The sequence below is a fragment of the Serpula lacrymans genome, assembly GCF_000218685.1.
Source record: "Serpula lacrymans var. lacrymans S7.9 unplaced genomic scaffold SERLAscaffold_13, whole genome shotgun sequence".
Classification (NCBI taxonomy): Eukaryota; Fungi; Basidiomycota; class Agaricomycetes; order Boletales; family Serpulaceae; genus Serpula; species Serpula lacrymans.
The window spans coordinates 1086518-1102402 of record NW_006763302.1 but is presented as its reverse complement, the minus strand read 5'-3'; the positions used below and the strand labels follow the sequence as shown (position 1 = coordinate 1102402).

The following is a 15885-nucleotide window of genomic DNA, read 5'->3' as shown; positions in this document are numbered from 1 at the left end:
CTGAGAACATAGATAGGATCCAGTCACACTATCAAATCAAGTGCCGTATGGCTGAGTTGAGCGGTGTTGAGTCGCTGGTGCATGATATGTGTGTCAATACATGCATAGCATATACTGGACCCTTTGCTACATTGGACAAATGCCCAATATGTCTTCAACCACAATACAACGAAGCAATGCTCATGCAATCTAAGGGGAAGAAAAAGGTTTTTTGTCAGCAGTTCCATACAATGCCAATAGGCCCTCAAATACAAGCTATTTGGCAAGACTCAGACAATGCAACTAATATGAGATACTGGGAGATACAAACTCAAGAACTAAATAAAGAACTCAGTCTCAATGATGGAGTCCTCAGTTCCTATGACAACTTCTTCACTGGAAGCAACTACCTCAATGCCGTCGCAGATGGTTGGATACAAGCTGGTGATACAGTACTAATATTCTCAATGGATGATGTTCAGCTATATGAAAAAAGGCCTCCAACTGTTGGATTTATATCTGGGTAGTCTTTGACCTTTTGCCAGATAAACAATACAAGAAAAACGTGTTTTACCGGGGGGGATCATACCAGGACCAAACAAGCCAAAAAATATTGATTCCTTTATATTTCCAGGCCTACATCATCTCTCTGCCATCCAATGTGAAGGACTACGTATCTGGGACGCCTCAAAAAAATTCTATTCACGTCAAAACTGTTCCTAGCACTTGTCACAGCAGATGGCCCAGCTATGGCCTATCTCAATGGTGTTACAATTGTCTACCTTTATTACGGACTACTCATTTCTCTTTACTCATTGGTTATACCATCGGACCGATGACTCACGTCCTTCACATATACTTCCGCTCTTCTCGCACTTCTCTTACTTTGTATAGTACTCAGTCCTCAACGGACGGACCTACCCTAGATAGGACGTAACTCCTATTGCCGACTTACTTCTCTATAAATACGCTTGTAACAGTAGTAGTATTCTCTAATACGATTCTACGCAGTTTACGCTTACAAAGCTAGACTCCTAAGATCAGACTTCCATACGGAAGAAGACCAACAACCGTTGGAATCCCTTTATTCAGAACTACATCCTCAAACTTGTCTTTGGATAAGTCTCTTTGAACAAACCCGACGAACCCTCAGACTTTGTTAAGCACTTTGTGCGTAACAAAAGAATCGTATTCCTACCAGAAGTCCCACCTATTTAGGTTTGGGAAGAAAAAGCCAACAATATGTCGCAACAACCGAGAACCAGATCTCAGAGGGCAGGGAGAAGCTCAGACAATTTACAGACACAGACAGCAACACCCCCGACATCGTCCAGACAAGGAAGGATAACAGCACCACCCCCCTTCCCTCAACCAGACGTCACCCGACTCCACACCAGAGAACAGGCAGACACATTCTACGAAGCCAGAACACGTTGGCTACAGTTCTACGCGAAAAGTCACCCACAACTAATCCCCAGAACACAGCACAATCCTCCAGTGACCACAGAAAACATCTACGACTTCGAAAAATACGCAGCGGAAGGTGAACCAACACCCCTTCCCACACCACAGATACTCCCTACTGCACCCAACCCATCTCCTACCCCACCTACCTACACCATGTCAAACGCTACAGCACCCAAACCCACTATGATTGGGAAAATTGACGACTTTGACGGGACCCCAGACAAGGCCCAAAGATGGATATCTTCCACTGACTTACACTTTGACATCAATGACACCATTTATACCTCTGACAAGAAAAAGGTGCACGTGGCTCTCAGCTACATGAAGGACGGAACCGCCGCCTCATGGAGCAAAGCCAAGATGACCAAATACAAAGACAAGAACGCCTACCCCACATGGGCAGATTTTATGAAAACGTTCACAGCCAGTTTCAGGACAGCAAATGTCAAAGGAACGGCCTCGGCCGCCTTGATGAAAATGAGAATGGAACAAGGAGAAAATGCAGTGGCATTCAACTCGAGGTTTATGCTAGATGCTGGGAAAAGCGGCATCAACAACGAAGCCATGATCATGGTTTATCAAAAGGCAATCCGACCCCCCCTCCTCCGCGGAACACTCACCGGAAAGAAACTGGTCACCATTGAAGACTGGATGAACACGGTGGCCAACCTAGATGCCAACTGGACCAGTGCCAACGCCATCTCGGAAGGGACATGGGGGGCCAGAAACAAAGAAAGACAGTACAACAAAAATTGCAAAGGTGGACCATCCACCAGTGTGAAGAGGCTGACCAAAGACGAAGAAAAAACCAGGAGGAAGGAAGGAAGGTGCTTCATATGCAACGAAAAAGGACACATTGGGAGGAATTGTAGGAACAAAGGAAAAACTCCCGAAAGAAAAGTACGTCAAACCAAAACTGAAGATGACACCAAGACAGTGGTAGAAGAAGACAGGGTCCAAAACATCATGAGGATGTGGAGGGAGTTGGGAGAAGATCAAAGAGCTGAGGCGATGAAAGAATTAGAAGACGAGGGTTTTTGAAACGACGGACTACCCCGATGTTAGTACCGTCGAAAATGGCAACTGTAACAATAGCAACAATTAATGCCAACTTTTTACAAATTCATTACTTGTTAAAACAGAAAACCATCGGAACCAAAGCCCTGATAGATTCAGGAGCTACAGACGACTTCATAGACACAAAATTCGCCATTAAACACCGACTCCCCCTCCAAAAACTCCCAACCCCTATAATGTGTAAAAACGTTGACGGAACCACAAACAAAAACGGAAAAATTACGCATTGCACCTATCAAAGAATAGACGCAGGAGGACAAAACAGGTTTACGAAGTTCCTATTGACCGGACTAGACGGAGAAGACGTATTGCTAGGCTTCCCCTGGTTACGAAAAGTCAACCCGGTCATTAACTGGAAAGACAAAGAATTACCGTACTCGGATAAACGCTCACTCAGGACAAACCAGACTACCACGGAAACAAAAATCAGGACAACCACAGTAGACGAAGACGAATACGAAACCATTCACAGATACATATCCGACCACACACCCTATCCTCGAACCACAATTCGGTTAAAAGTCAACTCGGCGATGGAACACACACAAATACACGGAGAAAGAAAAAAAGAATATATCCTCCCAGATGAATATAAGGGCTATTCAGACGTCTTTGACAAGAAGAAATCGGAAAGACTCCCCAAGCAACGGGAATATGATCATGTAATCAACATGAAACCGGAATTTGTACCAACAGATTGCAAACTGTACCCACTGGCGCCAAAGGAAGATGAAGCGTTAACGGAATTCTTGACGGACAACTACAGAAAGGGATACATCAGGCCAAGCAAGTCGCCACAGGTGTCCCCCTTCTTCTTCATTGGCAAAAAGGATGGATCACTCCGACCATGCCAAGATTACAGAAAACTAAACGCATATACCGTAAAAGACCCATATCCACTACCCCTGATACCCGACCTCATCGAAAAATTGAAAAGAGCCACCGTCTTTACGAAACTGGATCTACGTTGGGGATACAACAACGTAAGGATAAAAGAAGGAGACAAATGGAAAGCTGCCTTCAAAACCAGCAAGGGAGTATTCGAACCAACGGTCATGTTTTTCGGCATGTGCAATTCCCCAGCGACATTCCAAAGGCTGATGAACGACAAATTCAAAGACTATGTTGATGAAGGCTGGATGATCATATACATGGACGACATCCTCATCTTTGACACCAATGTCGAAAGACTCCGCATCAGGACAAAACAGGTTCTACAAAGGCTACGAGAAAACGACTTATTCCTGAAACTCGAAAAATGCACCTTTGAAGCGGAAACCATTGAGTACTTGGGAATGATTGTTTCCCACAACCAGGTATCCATGGACCCAGCCAAACTCGCAGGAATATGCGATTGGCCAACCCCGAAAGACACCAAAGGCGTACAGAAGTTCTTGGGTTACGGAAACTTCTACAGGAAGTTTATCGGCCATTACTCCGACCTAGCCAGACCCCTAAACGCCTTGCTAGAAAAAGACAAAAAGTGGAACTGGACGAAAATCGAAGACGACACTTTCAAACTATTGAAACAAAAATTCCTCGAATCCCCTGTAACCCGAATCCCCAATTCCTCGAAACCGTCAAAGATAGCAGCTGACGCGAGCAAACACGCCACTGGAGCTGTATTAATGCAACCAGACGATCAAGGACAATGGCACCCGTGCGCATTTTTCTCGAAAACCCTATCCCCCGCAGAGAAAAACTACCAGATCTACGACAAGGAACTTTTAGCGGTAATGAGAGCTCTGAAGGAGTGGAAACACCTGCTTTTAGGAAGCCCACACATGATCCAAATTCTAACGGATCACAAGAACCTGACGTACTGGCAGGAGGCCAGGAATCTCACACCACGACAACGAAGGTGGCAGCTGGAACTGTCACAATACAATTACACATTAGAGCACGTACCTGGAACCCACATGGTGGTACCTGACGCACTCTCGAGATGACCCGACTTGTACATCGATAACACGGACGACGACAACGACACCCCAATGATACCAGCGTCGGCGTTTCTGTATGCCACGCGAACAATAAAAGACACAATAGAGCAAGCAATACTCACCAACGACAACTACCCTGGAAGAACGAAAAAGGAAGATTGGCACAAAACAGAAGGACAGTTCTTCTATCAGAACAAACTACTGATTGACACTGCAGAAGAACAGAGGACGATCATCAAAAATCACCACGACTCGCTAACCGCAGGACACCCAGGAAGACTAAAAACCTATCAACTGGTAAAAAAGTCCTATTGGTGGTCAGGAATGATGAAACAGGTAGAGGAATACGTGAAAGGATGCGCAACTTGCCAGCAAGCCAAAGTAAACACACATCCGACCATGGTACCGTTGATCCCGAATCAAACACCAAAGACCACTGAACCGATGAAGTATCTCTCGGTAGATTTCATTACAGACTTACCCGATGTCATGCACCAAAATTGATTGGTAGCATGGACAGGTGTCAATAACGAAGCAAATATTCGAAAAGACTCGCCTTTGCGCCACACAGGCACAGTGCCACGTGGAATAGTAATTAATATTGCCTGTTTCGAACTTGTGGCTGATCAGCACCACCTCTATTAGGCAATCCAGTCACGCTCACCTTTGCTTTTCCATGCGGTACTTTCCGTGTTTTGGCATTTCGGCAAATTTTCGCGTCGCCACTGGCTACACATTGCATTGCGCCCTCGCTTTTGTCGTTTCCCTTACTCCCCTTCCTTTGCCTAGCCCCACCATGGGCCCCTTCCTCTCCTTTTTATTCTCACCCGATGGTCGTTTCTGGATCCCCATTCTAATCCACTTGTTTGTCACCTCCACCCTCCTCCTCCTCATATTATTTGCACCCCCACCATTTCTGATGTCACCACTTCCTATCCGCTTCCGTCACCGATCCGTTGACTACCACGTGCCACTGCTAATATCAGCAAAGCCCCGGCGGCCGGTCCAAATAGGGCAACAGGTCCATCTTCATGACGTCGATCTGCCATCAAAACATCGGTCACTCATCTTGCCTGGTTGGAGCGTGGGTGGGTAGTTTTTGAGCTGGAGAAGGTTCATCCCCTTGCGTCGCCCATGTTCATTGCTGTCCCATTCACTTGGGTACACTTATCTTTTGTCCATCGTCTTCGCTACAGCTACACCTACCACACGCTGCCTGGGACTCACTTGTTCCAAATTGGAACTACTCCTCTCCCTCCCTCGTTTGATCAGGTGGTCCAACACAACCAGTCCATTGGTAAAGCGATGGAACTGTTGGATTTGGACTAGGTGGTGGACCGGTGGCTCCAGTTTCTTTTTTTCAGCAGAACATTCATTTACAGTGCGATTATTTTTGATTTTTGAATCATTTTTATGGACACATATTTTTTTAGAATGCCTGACTGACAATAAAGAAACTGTGTTGATACTGATAGTGTTTTTCCTTGCCCTTTTTTTTACTGCATCTTCCCATGACATCATGATTTTCTTGCTCTCTTTTTGCTATTGGACTTTACTTTATGGCTGTACAAACCTGTGACATTACTCACAGCATTCATTGTTCTATCCCTTTCTTTCCCTTATTTTGATGATCTTATCCTGTAGCAACTACGCAGGATTCGTCAGCGTACATTCCTTCCTTCATGTTCTTTCTCATTCTTTTTGCGCAGCTATACTGTGCATAGCCTGCCTTTCTTTTCACTATATAAACCCCTGTATTTTACCTTGTAAAAACAACAAAGTACTCGATTCCAGACTTCTTCTCTAAATCTCAAGTTCACTACTCTGCTACTTGTGATCCAGTGTGGTCACAATACTTCCCACTGCTACCACTGCTATCTGCTGTCATCGTCACTTGTCATTTTTGAAAGTCACTGTCATCCCTTTTGATTAGAGTCCTTCTGAGCACTACAGTTTGTGCGTCAGGAGCCTGATATCACTGGGAACCTCGTCACCTCGTCATCTTTATCATTCTCAAACCTACTTTGTGCTACAATTAGCAAGGTAGTGCTCATCTATACTCGTCACTAAGCCCCCATCTTCTATAAATTCAACTATCCCTCCTCCTCAAAACCCACACCCATACCTCTCTGGGTTTTACTTTGAAGGACCTTCATACATACCACCCCACGAATAACCAGAGCACCCACTGTTCTAGGAGGCAAAGCCCATAAACAAGTTCCGTGGAATCTGGGAGGATTGTTTGTTAGTTTGTTTTTGTGTGTGGTTTTCTAACAACAGTTCTCATCATCGACAATTGGAGCCCACCGCGAGGGGTGGTTTCCTTCAAGCTAAATACCAACCATTTCATTGCCATCACTGTCTAATTTATCATCTACACCTTCTATCTCACCTACCGCTTTATCTGTCCCATCCCTCTCTTCCAGTAACTCAATTTCGGTACCAGCTTCTACTCAGCAAGCTTCGCGTTTACCCCCTATATTTTCCACTATGAATCAACCTACTACTCTCTCAGTCATCACTATGCCAATTCCTGGCACTCGTTATGCTCCTAAGAAGTTCAAGGGAGACTATACTCGTGTCAGGGATTTTGTTCTCCACTATGAACGCATCTGTCATGCAAACAATGTTACTGCTGACGATGAAAAATGCTCAAGCATTCTCCAATACTGCTCCACATATGTTCGCGAAATCATTGAAGGAATGAAGCACTTCATTATGCCCTCATGGAACAGTCTCAAAGACAAAATTCTCCAGTACTTTGATGCTGCAAAAGCAGAGGCCAAATTTAAAGAGCATCATCTTAAACAGCTGGTCGATGCTTCGCACAAGAAGAAAATGGGCTCTCTGGACGATTTCAAGAGCTACATGAGGAAGTATGTTCGTGTTGGAGGATGGCTTCTTGCCAAATCCAAGATCACCCAGGACGTATTCAATCGCTTTTTCTGGAAAGGACTATCCAAAACCCTTTGTTATCGCGTTGAAAACAGACTCCTTCAGAGGGATCCTACCCTTGATCTCTCCCAGCCTTTTGTCTTTGATGATGTTGTCAAGGCTGTAGAGCATGTCCTTTGCAGAGATCACTTTGATGATGAAGATTTTGACTCTGATGATTCGGATTCAGACTCAGATTCAGAGAACTCTTCCAGTTCTTTGGACGATTCTTCTGACTCTGACAAAGAGGCAGAACCACCTCGTTATATCAGGAAAACCACCAAGCAGAAGAAAGAGAAAAAGCGCACCTCTGAGACAGAGAAAGAGAGAAAGCTGTTGAGTCCTTCCAAGTCGAAGAAAACCCTTCATTCCTTAGACAAAGAAGAGCACACTGCTGTCAAGCAAGATGAAGTAGAAACACTTATCAAGAAGTTGGGTTCTATGACAATCGAAGATCCTAACTATCCTCTGCTCTACTATCGTGCTATCAAGCTTGACACTGATGCTAGACTTATACTTCGCCCTCCCACTTTCATGAACCAGTCAGCCAAACCGTCTCGATCCTCTCAAGGAAGCAGCAACTTACCCACTCAGCCTATTGCTCCATCCACTGCCACTCTGCCTACAGCACCTTGTGTTCCCTTCCTTTGCTATAGATGCGGAAAAACTGGTCATGGAGTTAATGAATGCGCAGATATGCTTGACTTACTGTCAAAGGGAATCGTCAAGAAGGATGACACTGGTCGCTTTGTCTGATGGGTCTAGAATCATGCGATCAAGAGAGGAACCCATAGCAACTGCTGTACATCGCACTATCCCCAAGTCTAACCTACTCACTACGATTTCTTTCATGTCCATTGCTGAAGTAGCTGACTCTGATTCTGATTCAGATGAAGAGCCTGTCTATGCAGTGGATTGTCTAGACAGAGTGTCTAAGGAGAAGCGCAAGCAAGTCTTTGATGGTGTCTACATTCCTCCTAAACCAGATTGGGCCAAAGCTGTAAAAGGAAAGAAAGAAGAAGAGAAGCCTGCCGCTCCAACCATAGCCCCTGTTCCATCAAAACCACACATCTTTGATATTGCACAGCCTATCTTTGATCCCACTAATGATGATGTAATCATGGAAGACGCTTCCCAGACCACCAAGAAGAATCCCCCTGCCAATAAACAGAAGAAACCACTCAAGACTTCATCTACACTTTCGCAGAATCTTGACTCCAAAGCCATCATTGATCAAATTCTCAGCACCCCTATCCCCCTATCTATTGGTAATGTCATTGGTCTATCAAAAGAAGTTTCCCAGAATCTCCAAGAAATGATGAAACCCAAGCGCGTTAATTTTGGACTAGACAACAAACCCCAAAGCTTGACAGCTGAATCACTTTTTGCCATCACTTATGCCGACCTTATTCGTGTTCCTGTTACCTCTAATGGCGAAACTATTACAGCTATTGTTGATTCAGGGTCTGCTCTCAATATAGTCAGCCGCACTATTTGGGAAAATCTCATTCGCCTTCCCATGGATACTAGTATTTGACCTGTAGTCAAAGATGCCAATGGAGGATTTGGTAGACTTGATGGTCTAGTCAACAATGTGGCTTTATACTGCGGAGAAGTCAAAACTTATGCCAATATCCTTGTTGGGAAAGACACTGGATACGATCTACTTCTTGGACGACCATGGACACATGGGAACTATGTCGGCATTGAAGAAAGACTTAATGGCACTTATCTCGTCTTCAGAAAGGATGGCAAAATCAAAAACCCAGCCCTTGAAGTCAAGGTATCATCAGATCATCGTCCTATTCACTATGTCAAACCAGTATCTGGAGTATCCAATACAGTATCCAGCTTCTTAGTCACGGACTATGACTTCAATGGAGAAGATCTAGATGGAAATACCGATGAATCGGAAACTGCTGCTGAAAGTGTCACCCCAGAAGAAGAAACTGTGCCTGTTCCAGATAATTCCCCGATTGGTTCAATCGAAAATTCTAGCACTCTCAGAGCACTGGAAGACATGGAAACTCGTCTAGAAGAAACTATTGAAGTCCCTATCCCTATCCCCAATGCCAGCACCTTTGAAACATTCTTTGACTTTATTCGCTCAATCAGGGAAGATGAAAGGTCTGCTATTTTTGGTCTACTGAACAACCTTCGATATAGTCACAACATGAGTTCACTCTCACTGACTTCAGACTATGTCATGAGAGGACACCATGGCTTCGATGAAAACCACAACCTTTATGCTGATTATGTCCTGCTCCATGCTCATTTGCGATTTGACCAGAATCATGGACCTGGAAGAGCACGATCCATTATCAGTCGCTCAGGAACTGCACATATCCCCTTCTTTCCTCAAACAGAATCATTTCCAATTCCCACTGATGAAGATATAAATAGACCTCCATCACGTGATATGAATGGTCAAGTCAATGTGACGGTGGAAGTAATACAAGAATCCGATTCAGAGCCGATACACAATCATATAAATGGATTAATTAATGATGACTCATCCACTGATTCTGAATCACCACCCCCATATTCATGTCAACAGTTACCATCAAATATCAGTGACTCACCCCCATCACCTTCCTCTACCAATGCTACTATTGCTTCGTCAATTTCTTCTGATAATTGCACACCCATGCACCATAATCGCACACTCATGCATACTATTTGCAATGATAGTCAAGAGGATGAAAGGGAGATTGAATCCTTACCGCCCCTTCAGCTATCCCTCTCCACAACAATAGGAGTGGAGCATCAACCTTCCATCAATATATCATCCAATATTACTACATATCTTCGAACTTCCATGCATCACTATCATCATTTTCCCACGTCACCATCAGCTCAGCCATTATCAATTATTCCCACCAGTGCCAGAAATTCTACCCCAATTCTAACACATCTTCACTCCATCCTAAACGCTTACATCGAGCATTACAAGCACCTAACATGTCCTGACTCAAAGGGTTTCATATTACTAAAGAAGCTCTCATCATCGAGATTGTGGTGGGAGTGTTACTTGTCCTCACCCTCTTCTACGGTTTTGTCTTCCCTCATATTCGCACTTATTGTCGACGAGAACGTGTTGAGGTTATTCACCTCCACAACAGGACAATTCATCCATCCAGTGCATCAACATTTACCACCAGCACTGAGGTGCTTGCTAGTGCCACAGTTGAAGTTTGAGGTAGATGCTGGTGATACATTTCTATATTCCTTTCTTACTTAACACTCCATTCAGCGCTTTTGGACCATATGCCACCTTTTCCCTTTTTCTTCTTTCTTGTTACATATCTATTACTTGTACAAAATGGCCTCTTAGATTTCTATGTTATCCGGTTTTTCCTTCCTTTACTCTTGTAACAACTTCTTTTTCTATTGTCTATGTTCCCCTTTTGTTCTTATCTGATCTTTTTCATTCCCCCCTTGTAAAACATCCAACCTCATCCCTATCCTATTCTGTCCGAGATGACGCAAAACTACCACGGCACTTTCCTTCTTTGAATGCTTTTTGTTTTGACCCTAGTTATATGATAGATATTGTGGACCCTATACCTGTACCAGCACCTGATTGGTCGAGTTTTGGAGCCTACAAATATGTTGATCGCAGAGTCAAACCTGTTCCTGGAGTATTCCCAGAAGACGCACGTGTCACTCAGTCATTTCCAGAAGACCCACTCCTTTCGCTCCCACCCCTTCCTGTCCTTCCCCCAGAATTCATTCCCACGCCGAAGCTCACCAAGGAGCGCCTTTATGACGAAATGAAGCTAAACTCTGATGGATTCTTATGGCCAGAAGAGGAAAAGCTTTTTGCTCACATCATGATACTCAATCAGCGCAGTCTTGCCTTCGAGGAAACTGACAGAGGAACATTCAGAGAAGACTACTTCTCTCCCTACATCATACCTGTTCTCCCACATGTCCCTTGGGAATACAAGAACATTCCTATTCCTCCTGGAATCAAGAATGAAGTCATAGAATTGCTCAGAGACAAAATCAAAGCTGGAGTCTATGAGCCTAGCCAGTCGTCTTATCGCTCTAAGTGGTTTTGCGTTCAGAAGAAGAATGGCAAGATTTGCATCATCCATGATCTTCAGCCACTTAATGCAGTCACTATCAAAAACTCAGGAGTACCACCTATCCTTGACGACTTTGTGGAGCCATTTGCTGGTTCTCAATGCTATACTGTGTTTGATCTCTTTTGGGGATTTGATGCTCGAAAAGTGCACCCTGACAGTCGTGACCTTACCTCTTTTCTATCACCACTAGGACTTCTGAGGATTACTTCTATGCCTATGGGATTCACCAACTCCGTTCCAGAATTCCAGAATTGCATGACTTTCATCCTGCAAGACGAAATTCCGCATATTGCCAATATCTTTGTTGATGACCTCCCAATCAAAGGACCTACTTCTCGTTATGAAGATGCAGATGGTAACCCAGAGACCATTCCTGGCAACCCTGGCATTCGTAGATTTATATGGGAACATGCCATTGACGTTCATCGCATTATGCATAGAGTTGGTCATGCTGGCGGAACTTTCTCTGGAAAGAAGACTCAGTTATGTCATCCCCAAGTTGTGATTGTTGGACAAGTGTGCTGCTCAAAAGGTCGTCTCCCTGACAGTACCAAGGTGGACAAGATTCTGAAATGGCCAATTCTCCAGACTCCCAAAGACGTTCGCAGTTTTCTTGGTCTATGTGGCACAGTTCGCATTTGGATCTGCAATTACTCTGCTCTTGCACGCCCCTTGACAGAATTGTATCGCAAAGGAGCTGAATTTCAATGGGATGAACGCAGACAAGAAGCATTTGATGCTCTGAAGCATGCAGTATCTTCTGCACCAGCACTTCACCCTATAAATTATTCATCACACAACCCAGTTGTTCTTTCAGTTGATACCAGCAAGATTGCTGTTGGTTTTATCCTCTCCCAGCTTGATGAAAATGGAAGGAAGCGTCCAGCTCGCTATGGCTCTATTCCCATGAATGATAGAGAGGCAAATTACAGTCAACCCAAGCTAGAATTATATGGTTTGTTCAGAGCACTTCGTCATTTTCGCCTTTACATTGCAGGAGTAAAACACTTGCATGTGGAGGTGGATGCCAAGTATATCAAAGGCATGCTCAACAATCCAGATCTTCAGCCTAATGCCACTATCAATTGTTGGATTCAGGGCATCCTTCTTTTTGATTTCAAGCTCATTCACATACCTGCTGATCGTCATCGTGGTCCTGATGCATTATCTCGTCGTCAACCAACAGAGGAAGACTTTGAAGATGCTCAAGAATCAGATGATTGGCTTGATGATATCGCTCTTTTTGTTGATCTTGCCAGACCTCTCCCATATCAGCCTATGTCACTCCCTTTGTTCCTTACCAATGATTCTTCTCAGTACGATACTCTTCGTCGAATCTTCCACTTTCTTCAAACTATGGAGCTGCCTATATTTTCCTCTCTTCAAGCTCAAAAGTGTTTTGTCAAGCAATCACTTCAATTTTTCTTGAAAGGAGATAGCATGTTCAAGTGTCGTCACTCTGCTCCTCCTCTCAAAGTTATCTTCAATCCTGACCTTCGACTTCACATCCTTACTGAAGCACACGAAAGGCTTGGTCACAGAGGAGTCAATGGTGTATTCTCTACAGTCAGAGAGCGCTTTTACTGGCCCCATATGTTACAAAATGTCAAGCATCATGTTCGCACCTGCCATGAATGCCAGATTCGAAGGAGTCCTTCTGAGCACTACAGTTTGTGCGTCAGGAGCCTGCTATCACTGGGAACCTCGTCACCCCGTCATCTTTATCATTCTCAAACCTACTTTGTGCTACGATTAGCAAGGTAGTGCTCATCTATACTCGTCACTAAGCCCCTATCTTCTATAAATTCAACTATCCCTCCTCCTCAAAACCCACACTCATATACCTCTGGGTTTTACTTTGAAGGATCTTTATATGTACCACGCCACGAACAACCAGACCACTTCACTGTTCTAGGAGGCAAAGCCCATAAACAAGTTCCGTGGAATCTGGGAGGATTGTGTGTTAGTTTGTTTTTGTGTGTGGTTTTCTAACAGCAGTTCTCATAATTAACAGCACACACAAGAACACACTATAAGGGTAGTGAATGGGGAGTGGTTACCCCTTGAGCTGCAGAGAGTTTGTTGGTATACAACAGGAGGACTCGCTGAGGAGTCTCCTGGATCTATTGGGGTATATATAATACTACAGGGTTGTTTGTACATGTGTACTATGCAGTTTGATAGAGACAGTGGCTGATGATGTCATGGGGCCTAGCCCGCATGGCCAGCTCCACTGTGTGAGAGAGTTGTGTCTATAATAACAAGAAAGGCAATGCAGCGCAAGAAAGAGGAGTTTGGACAAAAGGGGAAGTGCCGCGTGGCACCATGTGTGAAAGCTAAAGTACAAGGTTAAAGCGGAGAATAAAAATAAAGGGAAGGTCCGAAAATTGTGTTATCGTAACAACATCCCACATGGTCCCTCACCACTCCTGGTTTGAGCCAGGAATATACCATGTTCTGCATCCTCCAAGCACAATCAGTTTTGGGGATGAATCCTCTGTAAATGCCATTGGCATTGGAACAGTAATCCTACAAGCAACTGTTGGCAAAAAGGACTACAATATTGCACTGTCAAATGTCTTACTTGTGCCAAACTTCACGTTAGCACTCGTTTCTGTCCACAAATTGTCCAAAACAGGGTTATCAACACTTTTTCCAGCAGGGTCAAATGCTTGTGAAGTTCGGAAAAAGGAGGAACTTATCCTCACTGTGTTATACAAGCGAGGACTTTATCACATCCAAGCAAAACCCAAAATCAACCCGGAGTCAGCTTTTGCAGCAGTAGATGTAAATTTATTGCACAGGAGAATGGGACACATTGGAATGGACCGCTTGCAACGAATGGTTACAAAAAAACAGCTCGAGGACATAGACACCCTTACCAGAACCCCGGAGTTTTGTGAACCTTGTGCTTTAGGAAAGATGAAGAAATTACCTTTCAAGTCTACTGGAGGAAACCAAGCCAAGCGCCCCATACAAATTGTGCACACAGATGTTGGAGGACCAATCAAACCAACTTCCAGGGAGGGTTTTTGGCACTGGATTATCATTGTAGATGATTTCTCCAAATTTCCATGGATATATTTCCTAAAACATAAAAGTGAAGCACTGGAACGATACAAGCAATGGAAAGAAGATGTCCAAACATTCTTCAGGACTCATTTGGGAGAAGAAAACTTCACTCCACTATACACAAAATTCCTCTGGAGCGATGGGGGAGGAGAATATACTGGCAATACATTCAAAAATCAACTCCGAGGAGATGGTGTCATCCAAGAAACTACAGCTGCAGGTACTCCGGAACAAAATGGCATTGCAGAACGCATGAATCAGACATTGGCTACATTAGCAACCACTATGCTCCATGATTCCAAGCTCCCAAAGTCATTTTGGGTAAATGCCATGCAAACAGCTGCATATATCACAGCATGCAGCCCAGCATCAGGACTCCATGGAAAGACCCCATATGAAATACTGTTTAAAAGGAGAGTTGATCCAACTTTGTTTTTCCCTTTTGGATGCCAAGCATATGCCTTGATTCCAAAAGACAAAAGGCAAGGGAAGTTTTACTCCAAGGGGCACAAAGCCATAATGATTGGCTACACACATGGAAAGCAAGCCTACAAACTCCTAGACACTGAAAAACGGACTGTGTTTTCCAGTTGGCATGTCATATTCAATGAATCCGGAAAGGTACAAAAGGATGACACTGCTCCCTGGAACACAGACACTAGCACAGATCAGTGAGAGGGACTCATTCCAGAGAATGCTTACTATCCAGACCAAAAAAAAATTTGGAGGAGGATGATCCTGACTCTCGGATCCAAGATCCAAATGAATTGCAAATGGAACCACATCTCCAAGGAGATGTTCCACAAGCAATGGAACCATATCAGCATGAAGATGTTCCGAGAGCAGTGGGGCAATATGTCCATGGAGACGTTCCAAGAGCAGTGGGAGCACCTGATCAGCTAAGACACCCTCCACAACAGTCTCTACAACCAAGCCTAAACACTGGCCATCTTCAGAACGGAAAGCCAAAGTAGAGTTACAGTCAGTGGGAGGACAGCCCCTCAACATACAGCCAGCTGATGTGGAAAAAGTCCGAATACAGCTAGACAGCCTGTCCATTGGATCAGCTTCTGGAAGGCATACAACACCTCCAAGGAGTGATTCAACACCTTCAGGAGTGAGTGGGGCAACAAATACACAAATGCGTCTACTCCCTGGAGTATCTTCCAAGGACACTAAAGGAAGCCTTATTATGTCCGGATGGAGAATTATGGAAGTCTGCCTTGGAGGAGGAACTCCTAAGTCTCAATACTAATGCAGTATATGACATCGTCCCACCGCCGAAGGGAGTAAAACTTATCACATCAAAACCTGTGTTCTGG

General features: G+C 44.3%; 6 protein-coding genes across 6 annotated transcripts; all 6 read left to right on the top strand.

Annotated features, from left to right (window-relative positions):
- Window positions 1–86: 86 nt before the first annotated feature.
- On the top strand, window positions 87–506 carry SERLADRAFT_373511 (uncharacterized protein; the record flags this gene model as incomplete). The annotated part of the gene is made up of 2 exons (XM_007322684.1): window positions 87–431; window positions 462–506. 2 exons carry the CDS (start codon window positions 87–89, stop codon window positions 504–506), a joined length of 390 nt encoding a protein of 129 aa, XP_007322746.1.
- Window positions 507–1615: 1109 nt separating this feature from the next.
- SERLADRAFT_399992 (uncharacterized protein) lies at window positions 1616–1912 on the top strand (the record flags this gene model as incomplete). Its single annotated transcript, XM_007322683.1, has 1 exon — window positions 1616–1912. A coding segment is annotated over one exon (242 nt), but the record flags the coding sequence as incomplete, so codon positions are not given.
- Window positions 1913–6956: 5044 nt separating this feature from the next.
- SERLADRAFT_442121 (uncharacterized protein) lies at window positions 6957–8156 on the top strand (the record flags this gene model as incomplete). The annotated part of the gene is made up of 1 exon (XM_007322682.1): window positions 6957–8156. The coding sequence occupies one exon, from the start codon at window positions 6957–6959 to the stop codon at window positions 8154–8156; it is 1200 nt and encodes a 399-aa protein (XP_007322744.1).
- A 298-nt stretch (window positions 8157–8454) lies between these two features.
- On the top strand, window positions 8455–8834 carry SERLADRAFT_399991 (uncharacterized protein; the record flags this gene model as incomplete). The annotated part of the gene is made up of 1 exon (XM_007322681.1): window positions 8455–8834. A coding segment is annotated over one exon (199 nt), but the record flags the coding sequence as incomplete, so codon positions are not given.
- A 2048-nt stretch (window positions 8835–10882) lies between these two features.
- Window positions 10883–11041, top strand: SERLADRAFT_399990 (uncharacterized protein; the record flags this gene model as incomplete). Its single annotated transcript, XM_007322680.1, has 1 exon — window positions 10883–11041. A coding segment is annotated over one exon (159 nt), but the record flags the coding sequence as incomplete, so codon positions are not given.
- Window positions 11042–14594: 3553 nt separating this feature from the next.
- Window positions 14595–14819, top strand: SERLADRAFT_399989 (uncharacterized protein; the record flags this gene model as incomplete). Its single annotated transcript, XM_007322679.1, has 1 exon — window positions 14595–14819. A coding segment is annotated over one exon (225 nt), but the record flags the coding sequence as incomplete, so codon positions are not given.
- Between the last annotated feature and the right edge of the window lie 1066 nt (window positions 14820–15885).